The following is a 26,291-nucleotide window of genomic DNA, read 5'->3' as shown; positions in this document are numbered from 1 at the left end:
ATATATTGAGATTATATTTGTTTCCTTGTTTCCTTCCTTTAGAATGTAAGGTCCAAGATTGTAAAAAATTGTCTTGTTAAGCCACTGGAACAGAGCTTATCAATCTCAGCATTATTCACATTTCTGGATCGATAATTCTTTGTTGTGGGTGGCTTAGTTGCCCCATGGCACATGAGATCTTCCTGGACCAGAGATTGAACCTATGTCCCCTGGATTGGCAGGCAGATTCTTTACCACAGAGCCACCAGGGGAGCCCTTAATAGGATATTAAAGAATCAAACACATATTTAAGAAGGGTGAGATAGGGACTTCCCTGGTGGTCCAGTGGTTAAAACTTTGTGCTTCCAATGCAGAGGGCACAGTTTCAATCCCTGGTCAGGGAATGAAGATTCTACATGCTGTGCAGTGTGGCCAAAAAAAAAAAAAAATTTTCTCGTTAACATCTTAAAATTCCTATCCATATGACTGAGTCTTGTAAGGTGGAACTAAGGCCCTTGAGTCGGTCCTGAGGGAGATAGCCTACTTAAAAAATGTTCAGGGTCATTTTTTTTCCCCCTGTGGGATTTTGTCGGATACTTTGGTACAAAAACTGTAATTTACTGTGTAATCAAAGTTGAGATCAAAGGAAAGTACTGTTACTTGAGGTCTCTCAGCATGAAAGGAGAAGGAAATGGCAGCCCACTCCAGTATTCTTGCCTAGAGAATCCTGTGGACAGAGGAGCCTGGTGGGCTGCTGTCCATAGAGTCGCACAGAGTCGGACACGACTGAAGCGACTTAGCATGCATGCATGCCTTGGAGAAGGAAATGGCAACCCACTCCAGTATTCTTGCCTGGAGAATCCCAGGGATGGAGGAGCCTGGTGGGCTGCCATCTGTGGGGTTGCACAGAGTCGGACACGACTGAAGCGACTTAGTAGCAGCAGCAGCATGAAAGTGGATGGCATTAAGATTTAGATTTTTAAAAATTATTTTTTCTTTTTAAAATAACTTGTAATAGAAACCTGAGTTTCATAACAGTAAAATACCATTTGAATAAAGGCCTCAAATTATAGTGGTAACTACAGTATCTCTTAGATAATTTTAAATATATGAAAACAGCTAAATTGGATTCTTCATTTATCAAATGTAAAAGGCAGCAGTCATTGTCTTTGTCCTCAGGAGGCTTCCTGCTCCTAAAATGTATGAATATTTGAAAATTGAATAGAAAAATAGGTTTTGTCTTTTGAGGAATAGAAGAAGGCACATTTTAAAAAGTGCATTGCTTGAGTTTTATAGAGACTTATCTCTGAATTCTGAAATAAAGTTGACATTAAGAAGACTTAAAATAATGCTCTCTGGTCTTTATTTCAAAGAAACAGACTCCTGAGAATGTATAAATCATGGTTTTTAAGATCAAAGGGATTAAGAAAGGAATGAGAATTTTTCTGAAAATCAGGGACTCGGAAAAACGGAGATGGTGAGGTTTGTAGTTTGAATTTAATAGATCAGAAAGGAAAGACTTAATTCTGTGATGGACTTTTTTTCTTTTTTGTTTAATTTCACAAGTGTTAGATTCTTAAAAATGCAATAGACAGTGATTCCGAAGGCCTAAATTTGTCCTCTGGTTAAACAACATCAGTCACCAAAGTTTGTCTTTCTGTTGTAAAGCTTTATGAATCGTTTCTGCTTTATTTGTTCTTAACTGAAAGCACGTCTCAAAGCAGACCCTCTGCATTGGGTTAGTGCTTGTAGTATCCATCTTGAATAGGTTTGAATAATAACTTCTTTGGGGAATCTTCAGACATAGGAAAGTTGTGTTAATTTAAATTTATATAAATTGGTCTGCTCTGGGAAAATGTAGAGATCTGGTTGTGTTCTATCACTAAGATAGGAATTTGGAGTGAGTTAAGTTTTTATTTAGGAAAAATAATAGAACATTGCTAAACCCAACCAGCTTGCAGTCAAGATTTGTTTCATACTGATGAGTGAGGTAGAAAGGGATGTGTAGACCTGAGTTGGGTCCTTACTCTGCGGTTTCCTCCTGAGTGATCATAGGGGTTACCCTTAGCTCAGTCGGTCTGCCTCTTACCCTAGTGTGTACACAGACCCCTGCTCCTCAAACTTCAGAGTTCTCACCTGTAAAATGGGAGTAACAATACTCTACTGTACAGGGCATCATTGTATACTCCGTGTCCCTGAAAGGAGGGTGACATGCCTGCAGTCTTCGTGGAGGCAGCAGAGAGGCTGAGAGCCACTGCTGGTAGTCAGCGCTAAAGACAGTCACTTGATAAATGTGTGTGTGTGCACACACTCCATGGCATACAGGATCTCAGTTTCCTGACCAGAGATTGAACCCGGGTCATGGCAGTGAAAGCCCAGAATCCTAACCACTAGGCCATCAGGGAACTCCCAAAAGTTATTTTTTTGAGGGACCTATTTTGAAATTGGAGTTTGAATTGAGCCTATTTTAAAAAGGCATCTTTAACTGTGTAATGTATTAGTGGTCTTTTGCAGTGGGTGACTTTAAAAAAAGGTTTGCCTTGCTAGCGAATTACTGCTTTGCCTAATAAGTGACACTCACTATCAAATTTAAGGTTCCCTTCAGATCATTTCTTATTTTGTAACATGTAGGGTGGATCAGCTGTGGGTCTGGGAAGAATTAGGGACTTGTCTGAACCTCTTTTCCAGGTCATTCTAGAAGACAGTTTCAACCGTGGCAATGGCCAAAGTAGGTAAGACGGGAAGCCCAGAAAAGGCAGAAACTGAGGTGACTGGAATTAGTTGAAAATGTTTGTTTCTGAATGGACTGTAATTTTCCCTGTTGTTAGGCTGCTGGCTATATGCCAGCTATGGGGACCTGAGTGGAATGGTCACAGTGAACCCAGAGAATTCAATAGAAGAAAGTTTATTTCTTCTTCTCCATATGTTTCTTTCATTTTAACACCCCCCACACTCTGTGATAGATGTTCTGCTTATGAGCATTTACTATTTTGACCAATTTTTCAAGCCTAGTATGTTAGATTCCTGGGAAAGGAAAACTAGACTTAGTTTTGAAACCAGAAACAAGAAGGTAGTTCCCTTAGAGAGTCAGCTGCTTGTTCTTTGAAGTGAATTCAGTCACTGCTCCCCGTGGGAGCCACCCAGCCAGAGTACTGTCCAGGTTTTTGTGGTTGGAGGGAAAAGTTCTGTTGGGCAGACAACTTTTAGTGGCATTACACTGGAAGGAGTTGGGATCTTGAAGACATTCACAGTAATGTTTTTAATCAAATTTTACTTACCTACAAAGGTTCTTGGTTTTATAGAACCTCTGGAATATTCGCCTTTTTATCATTCTCAGGGCATTGAGAAAAGTGTTTAAGTGTTCTTTATTCACAGAAAGATTTTGTTCACTCCTGTAAAGAGTTTAGAATGAAACCTCTGCAATTATTTGGCTTTGACTTTTAGGGGTTCAAGAAGTGGGATTTCCTTGGGGTGACTTTTTGGAGGTATTGTTCTTGAGTTTTGGTTTTATCTTTGCCCCTTACTTCAGTGTCTTAGGGTAAGAGTTCCCTGGCTTTAGTCTCATTTGTGAAATGATGAACACTTACAAACTCTAACAGGGAGACGGCCATATAGTTTCTGAGTTTTAAGTGTTTAGCTACTGATAATGAGTTAAATTTGCACCTAGTATTTATGCTCTTATCAGGTTTCAGTGATCTGACTATATCAGGGGTCAGTAAACTTTGGCCCATGAGTCAGATCTGGTCCATGATCTGTTTTGTATGACACAGTGACTAAGAACATTTTTTTACATTTTCAAAATGTAAAGATCAAGAGAATGAGAAGACAAGCCACAAAATAAGAGAAAATATTTGCAAAAGGTACATCTGATAAAAGACCATTGGCTAAAATATATAAAGAACTCTTAAAACTCAACAATAAGAAAACAACCCAGTTAAAAAGTGGGCAAAAGACCTGAACAGGCACTTTACCAAAGAAGATATATAGATGGCAAGTCAGCGTTTGAAAAGATTCCAACATCACATGTCATTTTGGGATTGCAAATTAAATCAACAGGACTACACACCTATTAGAATGACCAAAATTCAAAATTCTCGCAAAGATATGGAACAGTAGAAACTATTACCCGTTGCTTGTGAGAATTGCAAATTGATACAGCCACTGTGGAAGATATTTTGGTAGTTTATTACAAAACATACTCTTACCATATGATCCATCAGTCATACTCCTTGATATTTACCCAAATGAGTCGAAAACTTATGTCCTCACAAAAGCCTGCACAAGGATGTTTATATCAGCATTATTCATAATTGCTAAGACTTGGAAGCAACCCAGATGTCCTTTAGGAGGTGAATGGATAAAACAAACTGTGGTACATCCAGATAGCGGAATGTTATCCAGAGCTAAAAAGAAATGAGTTATTAAGCTGTGAAAAGACATGGAGGAAACTGAAATGCATATTATCAAGTGAAAGAAGCCAATCTGAGAAAGGAACATGCTGTATGATTCCAACAATGTGACATTTCTGGAAAAGGCAAAACTAAGGATACATTAAAAAGTTCAGTGGTTGCCAGGGGTTCAAAGGATGGGGGCAGGGAGGGATGAATAGGCAGAGCATAAAAGAATTTTTAGCAAAGTGAGACGATTCTGTACCGTATTACATTGGTGCATACATGCGTGCTGTGTCACTCAGTCATGTCCAACTCTTTGCAACCCCATGGACTGTAGCCTGCTAGGCTCCCCTGTCCATGGAATTCCCTAGGCAAGAATACTGGAGTGGGTTGCCATGCCCTCCTCCAGAAGATCATCCCGACTCAGGGATCGAACCCGTGTCTCTTACGTTTCCTGCATTGGCAGGTGGGTTCTTTACCACTAGCACCACCTGGAGAGCCCACTACATTGGTGGACAGTTGTCATTATTTGTTGTTCAGTCACTAAGCTGTGTTCAACTCAGCGACCCCATGAGCTCCAGGGTGCCAGGCTTCCCTGTCCTTCACTATATCCTGGAGCTTGCTCAAACTCATGTCCATTGAATCAGTGATGCCATCCAACCATCTCATCCTCTGTCACCCCCGTCTCCTCCTGTCCCCAGTCTTTCCCAGCATCAGGGTCTTTTCCATTATATATTTGTCCAAACCCATGAAATGTACAACTGCACAAGTGAACCCTAGGGCTTCCCTGGTAGTCCAGTGGTTAAGACTTCACCTTGTAATGCAGGAGACACGGGTTCACTCCCTGGTCCAGGAAGATCGCACATGCTTTTGGAGCAACTCAGCCCATGCACCACAACTACTGAGCCTGTGCTCTAGAGCCACAAGCCACAACTACTGAAGCCTGCGTGTCCTAGAACTTGTGCTTGGCAATAAGAGAAACCACGTCTGTGAGAAGCCTGAGCACTGGAACTAGAGAAAGCCCACCAGAAACAACGAAGACCCAGAGCAAAGCCAAAAACAACTAAATAAATAAATTAAAGAGAGTGAACCCTAATGTAAACTATGGACTTTGGGCAATTATGAGGTGTCAGTGTAGGTTCATCAGTTAAAACAAATGTACCACAGCAGGATGTAGATAGTGGGGTACTGTATGTGTGGCTGGGGGGACAGGGGTTTTAGGGGAACTCAGTACTTTCTGCTCAGTTTTGCTGTGAACCTAAAATCGCTGTTAAAAATGAAGCTTAGTAATGTAAAAGGCTGTCAAAGCAAAACAAAAGAATAATGTGCGACAGAGACCATACACAGTTTACAGAGCCTAAAGTATTGTTTTTATCTGGCCTTTTACGGAAAAGATTTACCGAGCCCAGGACTGTATTGCAGTGCGTCTAGGAGATGAGTGCCTAGTTTCTCTGGTGTCATGCCTGGTCCCCTGGTTCTTCTGGTACTCAGTGTCTCTCAGGGCAAAGTTGTTCTCTTGAATTTATTTCTGCTTCACTTGCAGGTATATGAGTGACCTAAAGCTGCAGATTAAAACGGAGAGAGAGCAGTGCCAACTGCAAGCAGGGCAAGGATGCCGATTCCTCCTCCTCCTCCACCACCCCCCGGTCCTCCTCCACCTCCCACTTTTCATCAGGTAGGTCATCCTTCCACTATCTCAAAACCTGCATGCATACGTAGGGCTTCCTGGTATAAGACATAATGTGGTGTGGGAAGATGGAGACTGAACAAGTAAAGTCTGTCTTCCTCAGTTAGTTCTGATTCCTGAGAAGTCCTCTTAGGACCATAATGTCTTGTCTTGGCTTTCCTATCCTGGTTCAGTCTAAGTGGAGATTTGAGCAGGTGGCATCAGTGTTTCTCCCCTATTAAACTATTTGTGATATAAAGGTCAGTGTGTCCTTTCTCTGTGCCCCAAAAGAAGAAAAGTGACTTACCTAGCTAATTTGTTTCAGTACTAGGACTAGAACTCAGGCCTGCCAACTTCCGTTTTTTTTCCTTGTAATTTTTGGGTTTTAGACATTTTGTTTGGGAATATGTATGAATCCCCTTTTAAAACCTTATTTATTTTTGGCTGTGCTGGCTCTTCATTGCCGCGTGGGCTTTTCTCTAGTTGTGGTGAACAGGGTCTCCTCTCTAGTTGCGGTGCTCGGGCTTCTCATTGAGGTGACTTCTCTTGTGGGGTGTGGGCTCTAGGTGTGAGGGCTCAGTAGTTGTGGCATGTGAGCTCAGTGGTTGTGATTCTTGGGCTCTAGAGCACTGGCACAATAGTTATGGCACACGGGCTTCATTGCTTAGAGGCATGTGGGATCTTCCTGGATCAAGGATTGAACCCATGTCTCCTGACTTGGCAGGCAGATTCTTTACTACTGAGCCACCAGGGAAGCCCTGGATCCCCTTTTCAGATGAAATTTTATGTGGAAGACCAATAAGTAAAAAGTAGGTAAAAGCAGAGCTGCTCTTGATATAGTAGAGTTCAGAGATCCATAGTTATCCGTGGATCCCTGTAGCCTTTAGATTACTGCCCTGCATTGTTCTGTCTTAGTCATTCCTTCATAGCCTTTTCATTGGGGGCTTACTATGTGTCAGAGACTTGGCTGACTACAATTTAGAAAAGCCACATAATTTTACTCTATACTTTAATTTTCTCTATACTTTTTAGTTTTCATTTTTTAAAAATATTTTTTATTGTTTTTGGCTGTACTGCTCGACTTGTGGGATCTTAGTTCCTTGCCCAGGGATTGAACCTGCCCTCAGCAGTGAAAGTGCAAGAGTCCTAACCATGGGACTGCCAGGGAATTCCCATATAAGAACTTATATATTGCTTGACTCTCCACACGAATTTATTTAAAAATTAAAAGGGGAAATATGCAGATAAGCAAAAAGAAGCAGATAAAAATCATCTGTGATCCTGTCAACCAGAAAAGAAACAGCTTCTGCTTTTAAGGGCCCCCAGTATAATGAGTAAGACAGCCAAGTCAACAGACAAAATTCATGCTATGCAGAGATAAATGGGGCCATAAGAAGAGCACCTCACCAGTGGTTGAGGGAGACGAGGCTGCCATAAGAGAAGCTCCTGGGGGGAGATGTTACTGAGCTGAATCTTGAAAGATGAGTAGAGTTTAGCCAGAAAAGTGGGGAAGGTGGGCACTTGAAGTTGCTTAACTGGCATCCTCCTCGTTGTTCTTTTCGGTTGAACTTTTAGATTACTTTCAGCTTTACGCTGTTATGAACTGTTTTTTCCTGTTATTATCTTTGTGCACTGCTCCAGTTATTTTCTTCAAGTTAATTTCTGGAAGTAGAACTCTGTGCTAGACTTATTTTTTGGCTGCGCCTCATGGCATGTGGGCTTCCTAGGTGGCTCAGTGGGTAAAGAATCCACCTGCAGTGCAGGGGACGCAGGAGGTTTGATCCCTAGGTCGGGAAGATCCCCTGGAGGAGGGTGTGACAACACACTCCAGTGCTCTGGCCGGGAAAATCCCATCAACAGAGAAGCCTGGAGGGCTACAGTCCATGGGGTCACAAAGAGTTGGACATGACTGAAGCGACTTGAGCACGCACGCACACACGCACACATGGCATGCAGGATCTTGGTTCCATGACCAGGGATCAGACCTGTGCCCCATGAAGTGGAAGCATGGAGTCTTAACCACTGGACCACCAGGGAAGTCCTGTGCTAGACTTTAAAAGGTGTTTTAATACATAAATTACTTTCTAGAAAAATCATACCAATTTATCTAACCACGTGTAGTAGAAAAGAGTACCTGTTTTCCTGAATCTTGTGACCACCACAGGGCAGATTTTTGTTCTGTACATTTTTTGAACATCTTCAGTGTGCCAGGCACTATACAGGCAGTGCCTTCACAAAGCTAACAAACTCTTTTTGTAATTTTAAACTTAACCAGTATCATAGGTAGACAATAATACTGTTTTACACTATATTTTTTTTATTATTATAGTTGAAGGGTTTTTTTTTCCTTTTCATATTTGCTGGCTCTTTTGACTTTCTTTACCCAGTATTGTTCATGTGTGCGTGTTAAGTTGCTTCAGTCATGTCTGACTCTTTGTGATCCTATCTATGGACGGTAGCCTGCCAGGCTCCTCTGTCCATGGGATTCTCCAGGCAAGCATACTGGAGTGGGTTGCCATTTCCTTCTCCAAGGGATCTTCCCGACCCAGAGATCAAACTCAAGTCTCCTGCATCTCCTCGTTTGCAGGCAGATTCTTTACCTGCTGAGCCACCTGGGAAACCTCAGTACTGTTGATAATCTTTCTTGCTTATTATCCTATTGATTTCTGAGTCATCTTGTTTGTTAATGCTGTGTGGATTTAGAACACTGCCTTTGTTTCTATCATATGTTACATTTGTCACTGATAATTTTTTCTTCCAGTGTGTTATCTGCATATTATATTCCTAATTGAATAATCTGTAATAAAGAAATCTGTTGATATTTTCCTGTATTTTGGTTGTCTTGATAAGAAGTCCTTCCTCTTACCTATTTTTTTCCATACAGTACTTCTGTGGGTTTATTTTTTTACACTTAAAAATTTTAATTCAGCCAGAGTAAAGCCCTAAGGTAGGTATTTAACTTTATTATTTTGAAAATTAGCCACTTGTTGGACTTCCCTGGCATGCCAGTGGTTAGGACTCTGAGCTTTCACTCCAGGGGGCTCAGGTTTGAGCCCTAGCCAGGGAACTAAGATCCTATATGCCCCATGGTGCATCCCCCCAGAAAATTAACCACTTGTTTTAACACCTTTTGTTTAATAATCTATCCTTTCTGCACTGATGAACTATACTTCTATTATTTCTTATATAGATCTGGGCCTGCTTATGGAGTGTCTGTTTTGTTCCATTAATCTAGATGTTTGTCCTTGTGTTCTTATTATAGTTGGTCATAGGAATATTTTAAGATTTGAATGAGATAATGAAAGTAATGTGCTTATTATTATTAGCACAATGCTTCTGGTATAGTAGGGACTCCATACATGTTTGCGTTGATGATGATGATACAGATAAAGCATCTGATACAAGCCTAGCACGTAGGTACTCTGTTAGTATTGGTGCAGGCCTCCTATCAGAAGCCTCTAAATAGGAGGGAGAGCTATACCCTTCACCGAAGTGACAGCATGAGAAAAGGGTATGAGAAGGATGGTAATGGACTGTCTTTTGGCACATGTACCTTATCAGGCTAGACAGGCATCACATGGAATCCAGTTTGCCGAAGACATTTATCCTGAACTTGTGATGAAGAGGATATTGAGGGTGAACTTTTGTTTCCCTCTTCCTTCAGGCAAACACGGAGCCGCCCAAGCTGAGTAGAGATGAGCAGCGGGGTCGAGGTGCCCTCTTACAGGACATCTGCAAGGGGACCAAGCTGAAGAAGGTGACCAACGTTAATGATCGGAGCGCTCCCATCCTTGAGAGTGAGTCTAAGCTTCATCGCCTTGTGAACCGCCGGGATCCCAGGGTTGACTTGGAGACTCGGCCTGGCTGTCATTTTTATTGTTGGGTCTTGGGTGGGCGTTTTGTGTTAGGGTTTTCTGTGACTGTCTTCTCATCTGCACCTTTGAATGCCTTAGAAATTTCTTGTTGACCTTTGAGAAACATCCTTGGGGTCTTAAGCCTCCCGTCTCCTACTATGTCTCGTGCTTGTTAGGGCACATCCTTGGCTTTTCTCTGAGGAAACCACCACAGTCCTGAAAACTGATAAGCTGAAGCCAGTGATGATTTTATAATTGCTGCAAGTGTTCTTGCTGAAGGGCCTCTGGGGAGCTGGCTCACACCTGGGTCCCAGAGCCATCAGCCCCTGATCATCTGGGACATGGAGAGGAGAGCTTAGAGAACTCTCTCCATCCTCGTTACCCCTCTGCCCTAAATAAAGGAAGATTGGCTTCTCGTTCCTTTCGTTCTCTCTCATCACAGCCCAAAGTTTCATCCCCATGCCTACTTGAAGCTGTGGAGCAGAGAGGCCCACTTTCTATTTCAGTGGAAGGACAAAAGCAGTGGCAGTTTGCAAATTAAAGCCCAGGGAGAAAGACGGGTTTCTCCTCAGGACAGACTTGGTCACCAGCTCAGAGCACACATGAAATGACAATCCTAATGGTGTGCTTTCCAGAACCCAAAGGAAGCAGTGGTGGTTACGGTTCTGGAGCAGCTGCCCTGCAGGCCAAGGGAGGTCTCTTCCAAGGAGGAGTGCCAAAGCTGCGCCCTGTGGGAGCCAAGGACAGTTCAGGTATGTGGTAAGGACTTCCTTAGGGCATTTCCCAAGTGCGTTCATTTTTGACTGATCCCAAGCGGAACCTCTGGAAATCAGGAGTACGGTAGAGGTGCGACAGAGATGAGTGGGAGCAGGGGAGGAGTGACAGAGTAGAATAAAGCAGAAGCTGAGGGATTAGATGCAAGTACGTTCGACCTACAGCAATAGTATTTGTTAATGGACCCTGAGCCTGAAAGCAGGTTAAAACCCAGAACCGTACCTGCTGCCATACAGGTTGCAGTGAGGAGGCTGGGTGACATGGAAATATCTCACCACCGTGCACCCGGCTCTGTTGACCTGGTGCTGTCTGCTGTATTTGTAGAGAACCTGGCTGGTAAGCCAGCCCTCCAAGTCCCCAGTTCCCGAGCTGCTGCCCCGAGGCCTCCAGGGACCACAGCCAGCGGGCGTCCTCAAGATGACACAGACAGCAGCCGGGCCTCACTCCCAGAGCTGCCCCGGACGCAGAGACCCTCCTTACCGGACCTCTCTCGGCCCAATCCCACCAGCAGTACGGGGATGAAGCACAGCTCCTCTGCCCCTCCTCCACCTCCCCCAGGGCGGCGTGCCAACGCCCCCCCCACGCCCCTGCCTGTGCACAGCAACAAAGCCGCGGCCTACAACAGAGAGAAACCCCTGCCGCCCACGCCTGGACAGAGGCTTCACCCGGGTCGAGAGGGACCTGCTGCTCCACCCCCAGTCAAGCCGCCTCCTTCCCCTGTGAATGTCAGATCGGGACCAAGTGGCCAGTCTCTGGCTCCCCCTCCGCCGCCTTACCGCCAGCCTCCTGGGGTCCCCAACGGACCCTCCAGCCCCACGAATGAGTCAGCCCCCGAGCTGCCACAGAGACACAATTCTTTGCATAGGAAGACTCCAGGGCCTGCCAGAGGCCTGGCACCTCTTCCACCCACCTCAGCCTCCCCCTCTTCACAGAGTAATAGGCCACCTCCCCCAACCCGTGACCCTCCCAGCCGGGGAGCAGGTAAGTGCCTGGAAGCACCTTGTGTTTCCTCTCATACCGAGACTGAGTCTCTCTTCCTTTTCACCCTTCTCCCCAAAGCTCTCCTTCAGGGACTGAAGTGAATACTCATTCGACAGGTTTACTGAGTGCCTTTTTACATGTCAGATTCTGTTGTTAGGGAAACAGCTAAATGAAAAATAGACAAAAAATCCTGTTCTGAACACTGAGGAAAAAAGTTAATAGAAAAAAAAATGTATGTATAAAGAAAACAAGCAAAAAATATATATATAAACACATAGTATATAGATGCTTTAGAGAAATACAAAGCAGAGAAGGGGATGGGATATACTGGAGTGGGGATGAGGAAATACTTAAATTGCAGGGATGAGGGTAAAAGTAGGGTCAGGGAATGCCTTACTGATAAAGTGACAGTTTGGCAAAGACCTGAAGAAACTGGGGGAATGCACTAAGCAGGCGCTGAGAGCAGCAGATGCTAAGGCCCTGAGACGGGATGGCAGGGAGACCATCGTGGCAAGACCAGGATACGTGAGGGGACAAGCAACAGGATGTGGAGGTCAGAAAGCTAGATTCCATGAAAGAGTAGCCGAGGACTTTGTGAAGACTTTAGGTTTTACTCCATGTGAGAGAGGGAGCCACTGGGTCGGGGGGAGGATTGCCACATGGAAGTAGCATTGATCTACCTTTTGAAAAGGTCACTGGATCCTGTGCTGAGAAAGACCACAGGAGGTCAGAGGGGCCAAAGGAGAGCACTTAGGAGGCTAGGGCAGTGAACTGGGTATATGGGTGTATGGTGTATGCGTGGATCACAGCAGGTTTGGGTGAAGATCGGTGTTCCATTTTTCTTTTGTTTTGCTTTTAAATATTGATTTATTTGGCTGCCTCCGGTCTCAGTTGCAGCGCGTGGGCTTCTCTCTAGCTGTAGCCCAAAGGCTTCCTTGCCCCACACCATGTTGATCTTAGTTCCCTGAACAGGGATTGAGTCCCCTTCATTGGAAGGTGGATTCTTAACCACTGAACCACCAGGGAAGTCCTAGGTGTTCAGTTTTGAATGTCAAGTTTGAGACCTGAGAGGAAATCATGGTTTGGCAATTGGCTCTAAGACTCTGCAGTTCAGGGGAACGGTCTGAGCTAGAGAGAGGAGTTTGAAGAATTTTGAGAACTACGTGCTGGGGTGAGACCACCTGGGGAGTGAGTTCATTAAAGGAGAGGAGAGGTCTGGGGCATGAGTCCTTCCTATAGGAGAGGCCAGAACAATGAGAGTACTAAGGCAGAGGAAGCTGAGAAAGGGCCTCGAGTGAGGAAGAAAGGAGGAATGCCGAGAGAGTAATGGGAAAAGTCCAAGATAGAGTCAGTGAGCACCCGGGGCCTGTGCTGCAGGTGGGTCAGGTAAGTTGGAGGCTGAGAATGACACTGGTCTCAGCAACAGTAAGAGTCATTTTGAGGATCCACAAACTACCCTTCTGAGTAGTTTTAGTGGAGGGCTGAGGAGAGGGTGAAGTGAAAGTCAGGTTGGATTGGGGTTCAAGCATGCGGGAATAGGAGAGGACTTGATGAAGACAGCAGTAGATATCTAGGGAGTTTGCTATAAAGGGGAGAGGGTTGCAGCTGTATGGAATGGTTGCTGGAGGAGGATATGAGATTGAGGGTTGATCCCCCTGCCCCATGCTCCAAGATGGGAGAGATTTCAACATCTGTTTGTACGCTGATGGAATGATCCTGTAGACAGGGGGAGATTGCCTGGGTAATCCTCAGAGAGGCAAAAAGGAATGAAATCTGATCCACAGGTCAAGGGTTGGCCTTAGCTAAGAATTCAGATAGTTCTTCTGGGTAGCAAGAGGGATGGCTGAGCATATAGACAAAGAAGCAAGTGGGTAGGTGGGTGTAGTGGTGGGAGCATGTGGCAAGTTTCTTCTGTTTTTTCTTTTTTGGTTCTGTTTTCTTGGTGAGTTTGAAAGCAAGGACATCTGCTGTGAATGTGGGTAAGGAATTAGAGGGAGATTTGAGGAGAGAAAAGAGGGCGTGAAATGGCCATCTGGGCACACGGGTGAGTGAGTGAAAGAGGAAAAGTGTGCTGCGATGACCGGTGACACAGAAGGCTCGCTCCAGCTTAGGGGCCACATGTTTCAAGTGAGATTTATCAGCTCGACGTGTGTTCAGCTGCGTCTCTGCCAGTCCTGAGTCGGGGCAGAGTTGTGATTAACCAGGTGAGCGTTTTGTAGGCATGTGTGACCATGAGGGAGAGTGGAGCAAGGGAGGTAAGGGGTTGTGTAAGGGAGTGATTGTCACAGGGACCATGCTGCTAAACTGGGTGAGGAGAAGATTCAGGGACGTTTGAAAAGGTGGAAGAGAGGGTGTTCCATGGTGTGATGGTGAGCTCTCTGGACTCTGAATCAAGCGAAAATGTGGAAGAAGTTGTGTCATCTTTCAAAATAGCCCAACTGAAAGTAGAGAGTGAATGAGACTCTGACAGCTCTCTGGAGCCTTCTTAGTGTTCTATAGTGTTAGTTGCTCGGTCGTGTCCAACTCTTTGCCATCCCATGGACTGTAGCCTGCCAGAATCCTCTGTCCATGGAATTCTCCAGGCAAGAATACTGGTGTGGGTTGCCGTTCCCTTCTCCAGGGGATCTTTCCAACCCAGGGATCAAACATGGGTCTCCTGCACTGAAGGCAGATTCTTTACCAGCTGAGCCACCAGGGAGGCCCTTCTTAGGCCCAGGAATTTTGGCTCCCATGCTCTGTTGTATCAGCTCCTCTGGTGTCTCAGTGGTAAGCAATCTGTATGTCAGTGCAGGAGACATCCAGGTCCTGATCCCAGGGTCGGGAAGATCCCCTGGAGAAGGAAGTGGCAACCCACTCTAGTATTCTTGCCTGGGAAATCTGACGGACAGAGGTGCCTGGCAGACTACAGTCCATAGGGTCACAGAAGAGTCAGACACGACTGAGGGACTAAATAGGAACAATTCTTTTGTATCACTGGGCTTTGAGCCGCACCCTCCACAAATGGCTTTTGAACTTTGGCTTTAGACACCTCACAGGTATAGGTGAAATCATTGATTAGGGAGGTTTGTCACCAGGAAGCATGTATTAAAGGCCCATTAACCTGTACACTGCTTGACCAAGTACAGAGACGTCTATTCTGAGAGCTGCCCATGGCATCAGGTGATCACACAGGAGCCTAGTACATGGCTGACCCTGTATCTCCCTGGCTTTAGCCGTAAGGATATAGTCCCAAAATGACCTTTGATTTTACAAAGTTTTGGTTAAAAAAATTTTTTTTTAAATAAAGAATTTTTTTAAATGACCCTTTATCTGAGCCAGAGCCCATATCTTTCTAAACCCAACCAGGAATAGAAGCAGGGGAAAATGTAATTTCCATGGGTTGAATTGAGTCGTTTTAAATATCTGTAGACTTCTTGCTTCCCACGTCTCAGTTCTTTCTTTGTGATTGCTTTAGAAAATTGTGAAGTTATGAGTCTTGTTCTTCTATTAGCCATCATCAACTTTGAAGCCTGCCATAGGCCTCGGCCTACTTTCTGCATCAGTAACCAGAGCAACAGTTCTTAAAAATGATACTCTGAAAAAAAAAAATTGAGATATTTTAGTCAGAGATCTTTTGAGTATTGGCTCCATTTGTTTGTGAGATCGGGCCTATCACTCTGATTTCTCAGTTTGTTTCCTGATCTGTAAAATGATATTCATAGTACTTTCGGAGGTGGTTGTAAATAAAAGAATGCATAGAAGTGCTTTATAAACTGTGGTATGCTGGTGAGTTTAGTGGTTTTATGCAAAAGGCTTCTGGGTAGTTTTCATGGACTTATCTCTATTAATTAATCATACTATGATAACATTATAATGTACTTTTGTTTCTTTATGAATGATTAAATTTGAAAGAATATGTAAAAAGGCAAAAGAATATGTTAAAAAGGCAAAAGGAGTCTTTTGCTTTGCCCGAGGTGCTCAGAGACCAAAAATATCCCTTCTTATTGGTCCATAGCGTTTCTTTTTGAATTTTTTCTCTGTAGAGTAAAACACTATTTTAAAGGGCATTTTTTTTCTTTTGAAAAGAATCAAGGATGGAGTGGGAGGTTGGGTTTAGCAGATGTAAGTGCAACATTGTAAATCAGCTATGTCTGTGTGCTCAGTCCTGTCCAACTCTTTGCCACCCATGGACTATAGTTTGCCAGGCTCTTATGTTCATGGAATTGTCCAGGCAAGAATATTGGAGCGGGTTGCCATTCCCTACTCCAGGGGATCTTCTTAACTCAAGGTTCGAATCTGGGTCTGTCACAATGCAGGCAGATTCTTTACCATCTGAGCCACCAGGGAAGCCCTGCTTCAGTTTAAAACAACAGAATCAATAACATCATGCTTTACTCAAAATTGGGTTTATCTTGGATTATAAAAGTTGATCTTCCCACCCTGAGGTTTCTTTTGCACACTGCTTGTCTCTTGGGGTCATTGGGTTCCAGCTCTGTCACTTGAAATAGTCTTAAAACTGGATGTGACAAACAGCAAAACCTGGTCAAGATTACCGTCCCTGAGCTAAGGAAGCCAAGTAGGTGGTTCTTCGTCCTGCTCCGTTTTGCCTGTCCAGGTTGGCTCTCATCACTGCCACCTGCTCACAGCCTCACTGGTGTCCTTTTGAGCCTGGCTTATGCTGTCTAGTTTACTTGCCCTATCCCCACCAGGGAGTCTTGAAAGACACAGATTTCCAGGACCCTAAAAAATCGGAGCATGAGGGAAATATTTTGAGGATGACCTGAAAGAGCTTTGGTTTGAGCAGATTTGGTATGAAAACAGGGTTCAAAGATCTGCTGGGAGGTGTTAAGGAGGTTTCTCTTTAATTATTACCTCTAATGGACACTGTCCATGCTTACACAGACCTTGGAGATTGAGGGAGAGTTTATGTTCGGAGTGTGTTTTGTGGGAACCTAAAACTGACATTTATTGGGCCTACGGTGCCAGACTCCTTGTCTATAAGCATCAACCCATTACTGTTTCATGCTTACCTACAGTTACTCTATAGAAATTCTGACAGTAATTCAGGAGGAATAATACATACTCTTATTATTAAGACAGGGTTGTTTGTTAAGCAAAGTAATCTCTCCATGTACTGTGTAGGTACCAACTTCTTACTGGGCATAGCTTAGGTACCAAAAGATACACATCCATCTCACTGGGTTATACATTTGTTGGGGAGGTAATTAATACTTGTAATTATGAAAAGCAGTATGTAGCAGTTTTCTTACTATGAAAGAGTAGGCTAGTTCTGGGTCTGTTAGATCCGTGACCTTAGATAAATAACCAGAGTCCCACTTTCCTCATTTATGCAATGCAGTGGGGATAATGCCACATACTTGTACAGGGCTGGCTATAAGAAGTTTTAAAGATTTAGTACACCGGCTCAGTAGTTGTGGTGTGTGAGCTTAGTTGCCCTGCAGCATGTGGGATTTTCCTGGACCAGGAATCAAACCTGTGTTCCCTGCATTGGCAGATGATTCTTAACCACTGGACCACCAGGGAAGTCCGATGTCCAGCATGCTTTTGATATTACCTAATACTTGATGGCAGATTTTTGTCTTTTAAGGGTGAATTTGATATTTGGAAACGGCCAAAAGTCAGAGTCAGACATAGTTAAGAATATTTTTGTTGGTGGTGCAACCTCAGAAAATGGGAAATGACCATCATAAAATATTATTTATGGATCTGTCTGACAAACTGGGTTTGGAGACAATTCTAAAGAGGCTGTCCCGATTTTTTTGAGCAGTGAGCCTGTCACTGGAAATACGTAACTTCTGTCGATGAAACTATTATACATAATTTGAAAGGCACACATTTTAGTCTGTACTACTAAGTGCTAGAATAAGTGACATAGTCTATAAATGCTGTCAGGGAACAAAGGAGGGTATCAGAATAGAGTAGATTGCTTTGAGAAAGCCTTGAGAAGATGGGAATTGAGTTAAACCTTTAAGAACAGGTAGGATTTGATAGTAAGGACTGGTCACAAGAGAAAAGCATAGGTAATTCAGGTTATTTAGCAAATATTGATTAAATACCTACCATTTGCTATACATCTGGCTGAGCTTGGGAACTCAGATGAATGAACACTGCTCTGACTTTAAGGAATGTACAGTATACTGGGAAAGAAGCACATATGATGAATAATTATAATATAGCATAGTAGAGTAGTAGAGAGAGAGAGAGGCAACAGTGGGAGTGTGGAAGAATGGTGCCAGTTCAACCTAGGAGGCAAGGAAGGAAGGAACGAAGGCGAGATCAGGTTACCTACACGGTAGATTACTGTGTCAGAAAGGAAGATGGTGGGGTCATACTTGTGGAAGCTAAGGATTTGAAACTTTATAAGGTAGGAAATGCAAAGCCCTTGGAAAAGTTAGAGCTAGTATTTCAGGGAGATTAGTGAGTTGTTGGTATGCAGAATGGATGGGAAGGCTAAGAGATCAGAAGCAAGGAAAACAATGGAGAGGCTTTTTGCAGTAGAACTGGCTAAAAATGAGAAAGCCCTGACTTTGAATTGTGGAGGCAGGCGTGGAAAAGCCGAGAAGAAATCATCACGAATAAGTAGAGTTCTTGCCTGACTTGTCATGGGAAATGAAAAAGGGCCATGTATTCATTCTGAACTTTGTCTCTGGAAGAATGTGATGTTGCTAAAGAAACAGGAGGACTTCCTGGTGATCCGAGTGGTTGGGACTCTGTGCTTCCAGTGCAGGGGGCATGGGTTCGACCCTTGGTCAGGGAAACTTAAGATCTCACATACTGCACAGTGCAGCCAAATAAATAAAATAAAGAAACTAAAAATTTAAAAAAAGAAACAGGGATGAGAGGAGGGAGATGTGACATTCAACATGCTGCCCAGAGGCTCACAGAGTCTGGTTCTTTGGGAAGGCACTGAGATGCTCTTTTGGCCCATGTCTCTCACATCCCTCTGCCCATCACCATCTCTGCATCCAAACCTAACTGCTTTTGATTCTAATTGCAGCTCCTCCACCCCCGCCACCAATGATCCGAAATGGTGCCAGGGATGCTCCCCCTCCCCCCCCGCCATACCGAATGCACGGGTCAGAACCCCTGAACCGAGGAAAGCCCCCACCTCCGCCCTCAAGAACGCCAGCTGGGCCTCCTCCGCCACCGCCGCCCCTGAGGAATGGCCACAGAGATTCCATCACCACTGTCCGATCTTTCTTGGGTGAGTAGCTAGCTGTATTTTGTCTCATAGCTCCTAAGGGACTTCACTGACTCCAGTGGCCACTGCACAATGGGCATGGCCAGTTGGTACCCTCTTCACTGCAGTTCCTCTCCTGACTTTCCCTCAGACTTCTGTTACCATCCATGTACATCGCTTTCCTTAGGTGAATTCTGAGCTCGACTGCTTTGGAAGAGATTAAAAGTAAAATCAGCAAGTGTTTTGCTAACTCTGAACCACTCTCTTGCTCCTCAAGGCTCATTATTTGTGGTTAGCTTTTAGGTCCAAGACTGTATCCTCTTCAGGATTATTGACACACGAATTTCGTATCCTCCGAGGTAGAAAGGCTCCTTTCTGGACCTTTGAAAACAGAACATTGTATGCACAGCATTTATCTGATAATCCAAAGCCACTGACTAGCTCTGTTACTTTGAAGAAATCACTTCATTTTTTTGGACCTCGCTTCCCTTATCTGTGAAACAAGGAGATTGACTAAATTGACTAGAGAGTTATCAGGTCCACTTTTCCAAGGTTATAAATGAATCTTGGGCTCCACCTGAGAGAGTCTGATTCACTAGGTCTGTGATGAAGCACCAAGTAAAGATTGTCCAGCAGGTATTGTTAGACCCTCTGTTGAGGGACAGGGAGGCCTGGTGTGCTGCAGTCCATGGGGTCGCGAAGTGTTGGACACGACTGGGCAACTGAACAACAGCTGTTGAGGAAGTCTGGAAAGATCTGCATGGTCCATTTTAGCCTGCGCACTGTAGACTCTTTAATAATTACCTCTTCTCTGCGACTTCACTTTCACTTTTCACTTTCATGCATTGGAGAAGGAAATGGCAACCCACTCCAGTGTTCTTGCCTGGAGAATCCTGACGGAGCCTGACAGGCTGCCGTCTGTGGGGTCGCACAGAGTCGGGCACAACTGAAGCGACTTAGCAGCAGCAGCAGCCCCTGCTCTAGTCTGTTCCTACTAAGTGGACTAGGGTTTTTGCTTGGAAGATATGCCTTGTGGAATGTGATCAAGTCACACCCAAAGAAAACTTGAGCTTTCTTGTAGAGGAGCCATGGGAGGTAGGAGCAGAGGCCATGACATGGTTATCCCAACTGTGTTCCAGACCTCATTGAGGGGAGCCCAGATCGAAAAGGAATTACCTGGTCAAAATCTCTCACTAGCTGGTGACAGACATTCCCAGGTTAGCTTAATTTCTACCAGTTTGTGGATTCAGTTTAGTTGGTTTCCCATGGTGGTAGTCTTTAAGATGACTATTTTACTGAAACAGAATTCTATTTCCTTCCCCTGCCAAGCAAACAGCTGGGCTCCTTTACTGGGATGTGCCTGGTTTGGAAACATCCATACCAAAAGTTGTAAAGAACCAGTTGGTGGAAAGATGCAAAGAACCATTTCAAAGACTCATTCCTTAGTATAAAGAGCCTTTGAACACACTCTGCATACAAGGCATGGAGAGTAATGCTGTTGCCATCCTCATGGCTTTACTGAGCAAGGCAGGCCCTCACAGCGCATCAGGAAGGGTTAGGAGTAGCGGCAAGGCATATGGGAGCCGAGGCAGAATTAGGAATTAATTAGGCGGTGATAGGAATTAATGCTGTATTCCTTTTGCAGATGATTTTGAGTCAAAGTATTCTTTCCATCCAGTCGAAGACTTTCCTGCTCCGGAAGAATATAAACACTTTCAGAGGATATATCCCAGCAAAACAAACCGAGGTAAGAAGAGAATAGAGGAAGTTCTTCCATAATTATGTAGGCTATAGAATTGATGTGTGCCTTTCTTAGGTTAACATTTGCTTTTTCTTGTCTGCATTTTCTTAAAAACACAAAACCTCATCTCAGGTTTTAAAGGGTAGCTCAAAAAGCCTGTCTGTCTCTTGTTTTAGGAATGTTTGGGTGATTCTGGGTCTGGTGAGTGACCTTATGTATGTGGTTTTTATTTGTTTTTTTTCAGCTGCCCGTGGAGCCCCACCTCTGCCCCCCATTCTCAGGTGAAGCCTGGCTTGGTCCCGTCCTCAGGAAAAGGATAGACCCTCTCCTCTTCTCAGATGGTCCCTTCCATTCCCCTGAAACCTGCATGACAGCTCCTGACGTGTTTCTCCAGTGCAACCAACCTCTAGACTCCAAGCGTCCTCCCAGCTCACCTCCATCTATGCATCTCATCTCTGGACTTGGTGACCGGACTCTCTCTATTGACAGTAGGGCCTCAAACCCTGCATCCATCCCTCTAGCAAGCCCTGCTGGCCAGATGAGGAAGCTTCCATGTCTCCTGGTTTCCTCTGGGGAAAGGTGCCTTGTTGTGATGAATGAACTCATTGTTGGGGTGGGATGGAGAATGGTCCTCCCACCTCCTACCCACTGTAGGGGGGTGGGGGGAGAGGAACTTGGTGGCTACATTATATTTCTTCATTTTAGGAAGCTGGTATGTCCAGGACTTCCGGGAGTGGGCATTTTTAGTGAAACAGGAAAGGAGTTTGCAGAGAAATGATCTGTTTTAAAGGTCAGGTTTGGAGCATAGGCAAGGAAATGGATCTGCTCTATTTTTAGGGTTATTTTGGTTTTGCTGTAACCCCACCCCATGCCCATACCCAGAAATAGGCTGGATATAAACACTAAATACTAACCAGTTGAACTAAACATCAATGAAAAGAGAGTGAAATAAACTGGGCATCCTTTGAGAGCTAGTCAGTTCCTCTGCAGCACAGGGACCAGGGACTATGGTGGGAGCACTCTGGGACTCCCTGCTCCATATCCGCAGGTGCTGAGGCTGAGGGATATTGTCGTTCTCTCACCACCTTATCCCCTCAAGAGAAAAGTCCCTTTCATTCATTCATTATGGATTCTCAAATCCCTAAAACCTCTAGTGAGAGATAGGAAAATAGGACCTTGGCCTTGGCCTTGGCCTTAACCTTGACCTTGAGGCTGCCTCAGTCTTTTACTGCCTGGCCCCAGAGGCCCCTGGCCCTTTCAGTCCTGTTCAGAAACTGCAGCTCTGAGGATGATGGAGGGAAGGGTGAAGCACCTTGTGGAAAGGTCCAGCTCTGTGGGCTGTGAAGACTTTTAACTAAGGCCCACTGGTTCTGAAATTCATAGCCCAGCTGACTGAGCAGGCTCTTCCCATTCCCTTCACCGTTCAGCCGCAAGCCTGCGTAGGTTAACATTTCTGAGTAGAGACAGGTGAGGAAGCTTCTGGGGGAGTCAAAGATTCCTCTGTGCCAAGAAGCACGGTGACTCTGGTGAGCTGTGCTTTGACCCAGTTGATCTTCCGTGGCAGCCAGCAACATGTTGTTTCGTCTTCCAAGTCCTAGTTGAAGAGCCCAGAGAAAATGGAGGTTCCCAATCTAGGTAGGACCTGAGCTTGGATCATGGTACAGGGACTTGCCCTTCTCTGACGGCATAGTGGAGCACCACATCCAGCTGGTGTGGTTTGCTCAAGCCCGTGAGTGCAGAGGCTGCTCAGAGCTTGGAGTGAGAGCAGAGGAACCATGCTGTTCTTTGGAATGAATGGGGAAAAGTCTGTGAAGACTTTTCACCAGATACATCACAGGCTTAAACTGTCCTGGGGACCTTTCCAATCTATTGGGTGACAAACTAAAGGTCTTTTCATGGTGCCCAGTGAAACCCAAGTCTTCCCACTGCTAGCTGAGAGAGCTCTGAACTTGGGTCATTTGTCTGGGGTCTGCTGTCCTTTGCCATCCCCTGGACCATACTGACTGTTGAGGCAAACCACGATTAGGTCTGTCACCACACTTTTTCTAATCGTTCTTTTATTTATGATTTTTATTTTCACATCTGTTAGCAGTTACCTCTCAGCAGTATCCCTGGCATCCTGAAGCCAGAGGAGCTGAGAGAGGGGATGCTAGTGGAGGGCAAAGGAGAAAGTGCAAGACTTGACACTGCGGCAGAGTTCCAGGGTAGACACTGACCGGTTACTGAACTTGGACTGTGAAGTCTTCCCATTTATTTTTGAAATGGGAGTTGATGCCTTTTGTACAATGTTATCAAAGTGTTACCTTCCCCCCCACCCCCCTGCTACTCAAACACAGAGCATTGAAATAAGCGTTACACGTAAAAGCCAAACCCCAGGTTTTCACTGGGGCTACTTCGTCCTCCTCTGTGACCTGCTGCCCCCCATATCCCCCAGAATTTGGACTGTGTCATGTGGGTATGGATTGTACTTTCAGTTTCTTGGCCTCGTGGGAAAAGGCCTGGGACTAGATCTAGTCAGCTGGATTTTCTTCCGCAGAGCATGTTGATGACACAGTACCTGTTTAAATGTCTTTGCCTTATACCTTATTTGGTCCCTCTGTTAATAACAGATTTATTATCATGTATATTTACTATTGAAGAATGGGAATGTGAGCCTCATAGTTACTGATCTATTTTGTACGCTGTAAAAAGCTTGTAATATAGGTTTGAGGTGGGCTGGCTATAAGAGCACTAAAACTTCTCACCTTTTAAACTGCTCTTTTTATGTGCTTGTGGGAATGTTGTCTCTTCAGTGGAAGATTGGGTGGTCTCATGTTGAGGCTGTTGCCCAGTCCCATTAACCCCCTTATTCCTTCCCGGAAGGAAGAGACGTTGCCCAGCTAAGCATCAGGAAGCTGTGCTAAAAGCCCTTGTGTGGGTTTGGTTTTATGCTGTTTTTCTCGAGTGGGAAAAACTTAATAGTTGTTTCTTACCGCCCTTTCTAGGAAACAGGCCAGTGGCCTCCAGGTTTTTCAATGAGCTCGATGTCCCTGTGTCCCTCGTCTCTGGTCCCTAAGCCTGGATCACAGCACTTTAATATTCCAGGTGTGGTTTTCTCTCTGGTGGGGGTTTCCTCCAGCCACAGCGCCCCCAGTAGTTTCACCGCCTGGGCCCGCTGAGTGAGAGCACTTCGGGTTATCTCACCCAACAGATGGGCGGCTCCGGCCTCCAGAAAGTATACCAGCTCTCCTAGCTGGCGGAGGCGAGGAGACTGGCCACTGCACTGGGGGCATCCCCTCAGCCCACAGCTTCCCAACTTGAAACCCAGACTCACCTCCAGGGAGAGGTGAGAGAAAATTGTAAATAGACTTGCTACAGAGCAACTCAGGGTTGGGGTGTGTTTTAATTCTCCTGATCACTTGAAATAATCTGTAGGCTGCGTGCTTATGGGAGTGGGGGAGAAGTGTGACTCCAGGGTCCTTCCCTTCTGCAAAGCTCTGGGGGTGGAGTAAAGGGCGGCTGAGGCCCTTTGATGGCACTACACTGAGCTGTCTGTTCTTCTAGAAACCCAACCTACAATGAACTACAGATCAGATTCCTCACATTCCAGTTGTAGGCTTTCTTTCCCTGTTGAATCTCAGTCCCCAGCTCCACGCGGTCATGGTGGTTCTCTGGGAGCCACCCTAACTTAGGGAATGGGAGGCATTACAACTCTGCCTTCAGGACTCATCTCTTAAAAGCAGAATGAAGTAAAACTACAACCACCTTCAAAACGCTTACAAAAACAAAATAAAGGATAACTAACCGAAGGAAGGGTTTGGTTCCATTCAACTCCACATTCATTGTGCCTTTACTTGTGTTAGATTTCTGTGCTTTCTTCCCCTCTCTCTCTTTGAAGCAATTAAATCTTCCTTGATAACTGCTGTTCTCTTCTTTCTACTCTTTTTTCTGACAAATGAGTGGGTTCCCTCTCTTAACTGTCTTGAACCTCATTCCACTGGTGGCAGAGGGGCTGAGCTTCTCTTCTCACATCTAACCTTTGTCTTTTCCCACGGTGACCAGCACAGGAACCCTCATAACACTGAAGACAAGACTAGAGTGACGTGTGTGAAGAGCGTGTGTATGTATGTGCGCGTCCATCTTTGCATGTCGATCAGTTTCTCTCCTTTTAAAAAATAATTTATTGTATGATTTATTTTGGCGTTGTCTCTGATTACAGTGCTCCCTCCCCCACTTAACATTGATTTCCACCCCCATACAATGTGTAATCTGGTCTCAGGTTGGATTCTTTGGTACATTTCTTTCTTCTGGATGCCGTGCAGTTTAATTAAACCTTGCTTAAACAACAAACACAAAAAACCTGAAAACTGTGTAATCTTGTCTGGGATACTGCCACAAGTGGTGGCAGAGAGTGGGAAGAAGTCTGCTGTCTCGGGGGTGTCATGGTTTGACTCCAGGTCCCCTTGAGACAGTAGAGACACTCACTTGGACATAAGCATCTGCAACTTCCTGAGAATTTTCTCTCCTCCCCTCCCACCGTGTTTGGAAAATCACAGTTCCACTTCGCGAAGCTGACCGGGTGATTCTGAGAGTTGGTCATTATTTGTATTTGCCACCTAACTCCCCTTGGTCCATGATTTTAGGGAGCCCAAGGAGATCCCCCAGGCCTTGTCTTTATATCCCTAATGGTTCTTTCCACCTGTATGCATGGTAGATTCTCACACTGAGGTGTGAAGAAAAGGTGAGGACAGAACACAGACTGTGTGTGTCATTTTTTTTATGTGGATGTTGGTTTTTCTCCTTCACTCCTTTTTAAGTTGAAATCTTAGCTGACTTCCTTGAACTTTGACTTTAGGTGTCAAAATTGAACCAGACAGTCTCGGCTTACTGTGGTCAGCTGACATAATCACCATAGGTTTAATGAGCTTAACCTGTACTTTCATCACTAGCAGAGGTCTTGGAATTATTTCCTGGACTGATTCATAACGGGTGTGTGAATGAGTCACTCGCATAGTTTTGATATAAAAACCTATGAGGGGAGGGAGTGAGGGGGAAAAAGGGCCTCCTTTCACTTTCATCCATATTTGCCAGATAGGACAAATTCTTGATTCTTTGATTCATCATTGTTATTAATATGATTAATAAACTACCTATTTATTGATGTAATTGTTCCTCCTGTGCCTTTGAATAGCCCTCAAATGGAGCTTGCCTAAATGACCCTTAACTTGCTAACTTCCTATAAGCTTTCTCTGTCCTTTTGGGATGGTGTTGCTAATCGCACTCACCAGTGCACACAAAGACATGTGCACAGACTCACAAAAGGATGCCAGACAGGTTCTTCCTGTGTGATTTCATTCCTTCCCCCATGAAACTGTGTGCGTATTAGCAGGTGATAAGGACACTAGTCTGTCCCACTTCAATTATTACCGAGGCATAGCTGCATACGGTGGAAGTGTCACTTCAGTGTTTCCTGACCCAGCCCATCCACAAACTGTAAGTTACTGTAAGGAAGCTGCCTGTCTCTGACTTCCTATTACTCTGCAGACAGAGTTAAAAGGACTAAAATGTCAACCTCAGGGTCCTCACCACCCTGGAGGATAACAGTGGAGAGATGCTTTGTCTCTGACATCACCGGAGCCCAGTCTGGATTATTTTGCACGTAATTCATTCTCCACTCCTAGGTTTAGGGGGTGTGAGATTTAAAGGACTGTATGCTGTCTGACCACAAAAAATGTTCACATAAAAG

At 44.7% G+C, this 26,291-nt stretch overlaps 1 protein-coding gene across 5 annotated transcripts in view; it reads left to right on the top strand.

Moving 5' to 3' along the window:
- The window catches only part of WIPF2 (WAS/WASL interacting protein family member 2), a 40,620-nt gene extending 15,716 nt beyond the window's left edge, over positions 1-24,904 (top strand). For 3 of the 5 annotated variants that reach the window (XM_081582134.1, XM_081582135.1, XM_081582138.1), the window contains exons 2-8: positions 5,914-6,045; positions 9,701-9,833; positions 10,526-10,642; positions 10,989-11,645; positions 18,643-18,849; positions 20,471-20,572; positions 20,811-24,904. In XM_081582134.1, the coding sequence (XP_081438260.1) occupies positions 5,983-6,045; positions 9,701-9,833; positions 10,526-10,642; positions 10,989-11,645; positions 18,643-18,849; positions 20,471-20,572; positions 20,811-20,851 (1,320 nt within the window). In that variant the 5' untranslated portion in view covers positions 5,914-5,982 and the 3' untranslated portion in view covers positions 20,852-24,904. Of the gene's footprint in view, positions 1-2,667; positions 2,712-5,913; positions 6,046-9,700; positions 9,834-10,525; positions 10,643-10,988; positions 11,646-18,642; positions 18,850-20,470; positions 20,573-20,810 lie in introns of all 5 variants that reach the window. The other 2 variants (XM_081582137.1, XM_081582136.1) reach the window with 2 other exon arrangements.
- The last annotated feature ends 1,387 nt before the right edge of the window (positions 24,905-26,291 follow it).

The sequence above is a fragment of the Giraffa tippelskirchi genome, chromosome 3 (genome assembly GCF_054371585.1).
Source record: "Giraffa tippelskirchi isolate mGirTip1 chromosome 3, T2T-mGirTip1v1.2.pri, whole genome shotgun sequence".
NCBI lineage: Eukaryota > Metazoa > Chordata > Mammalia > Artiodactyla > Giraffidae > Giraffa > Giraffa tippelskirchi.
The sequence above is the reverse complement of the archived record's forward strand: the minus strand, read 5'-3'. Positions and strand labels throughout refer to the sequence as shown.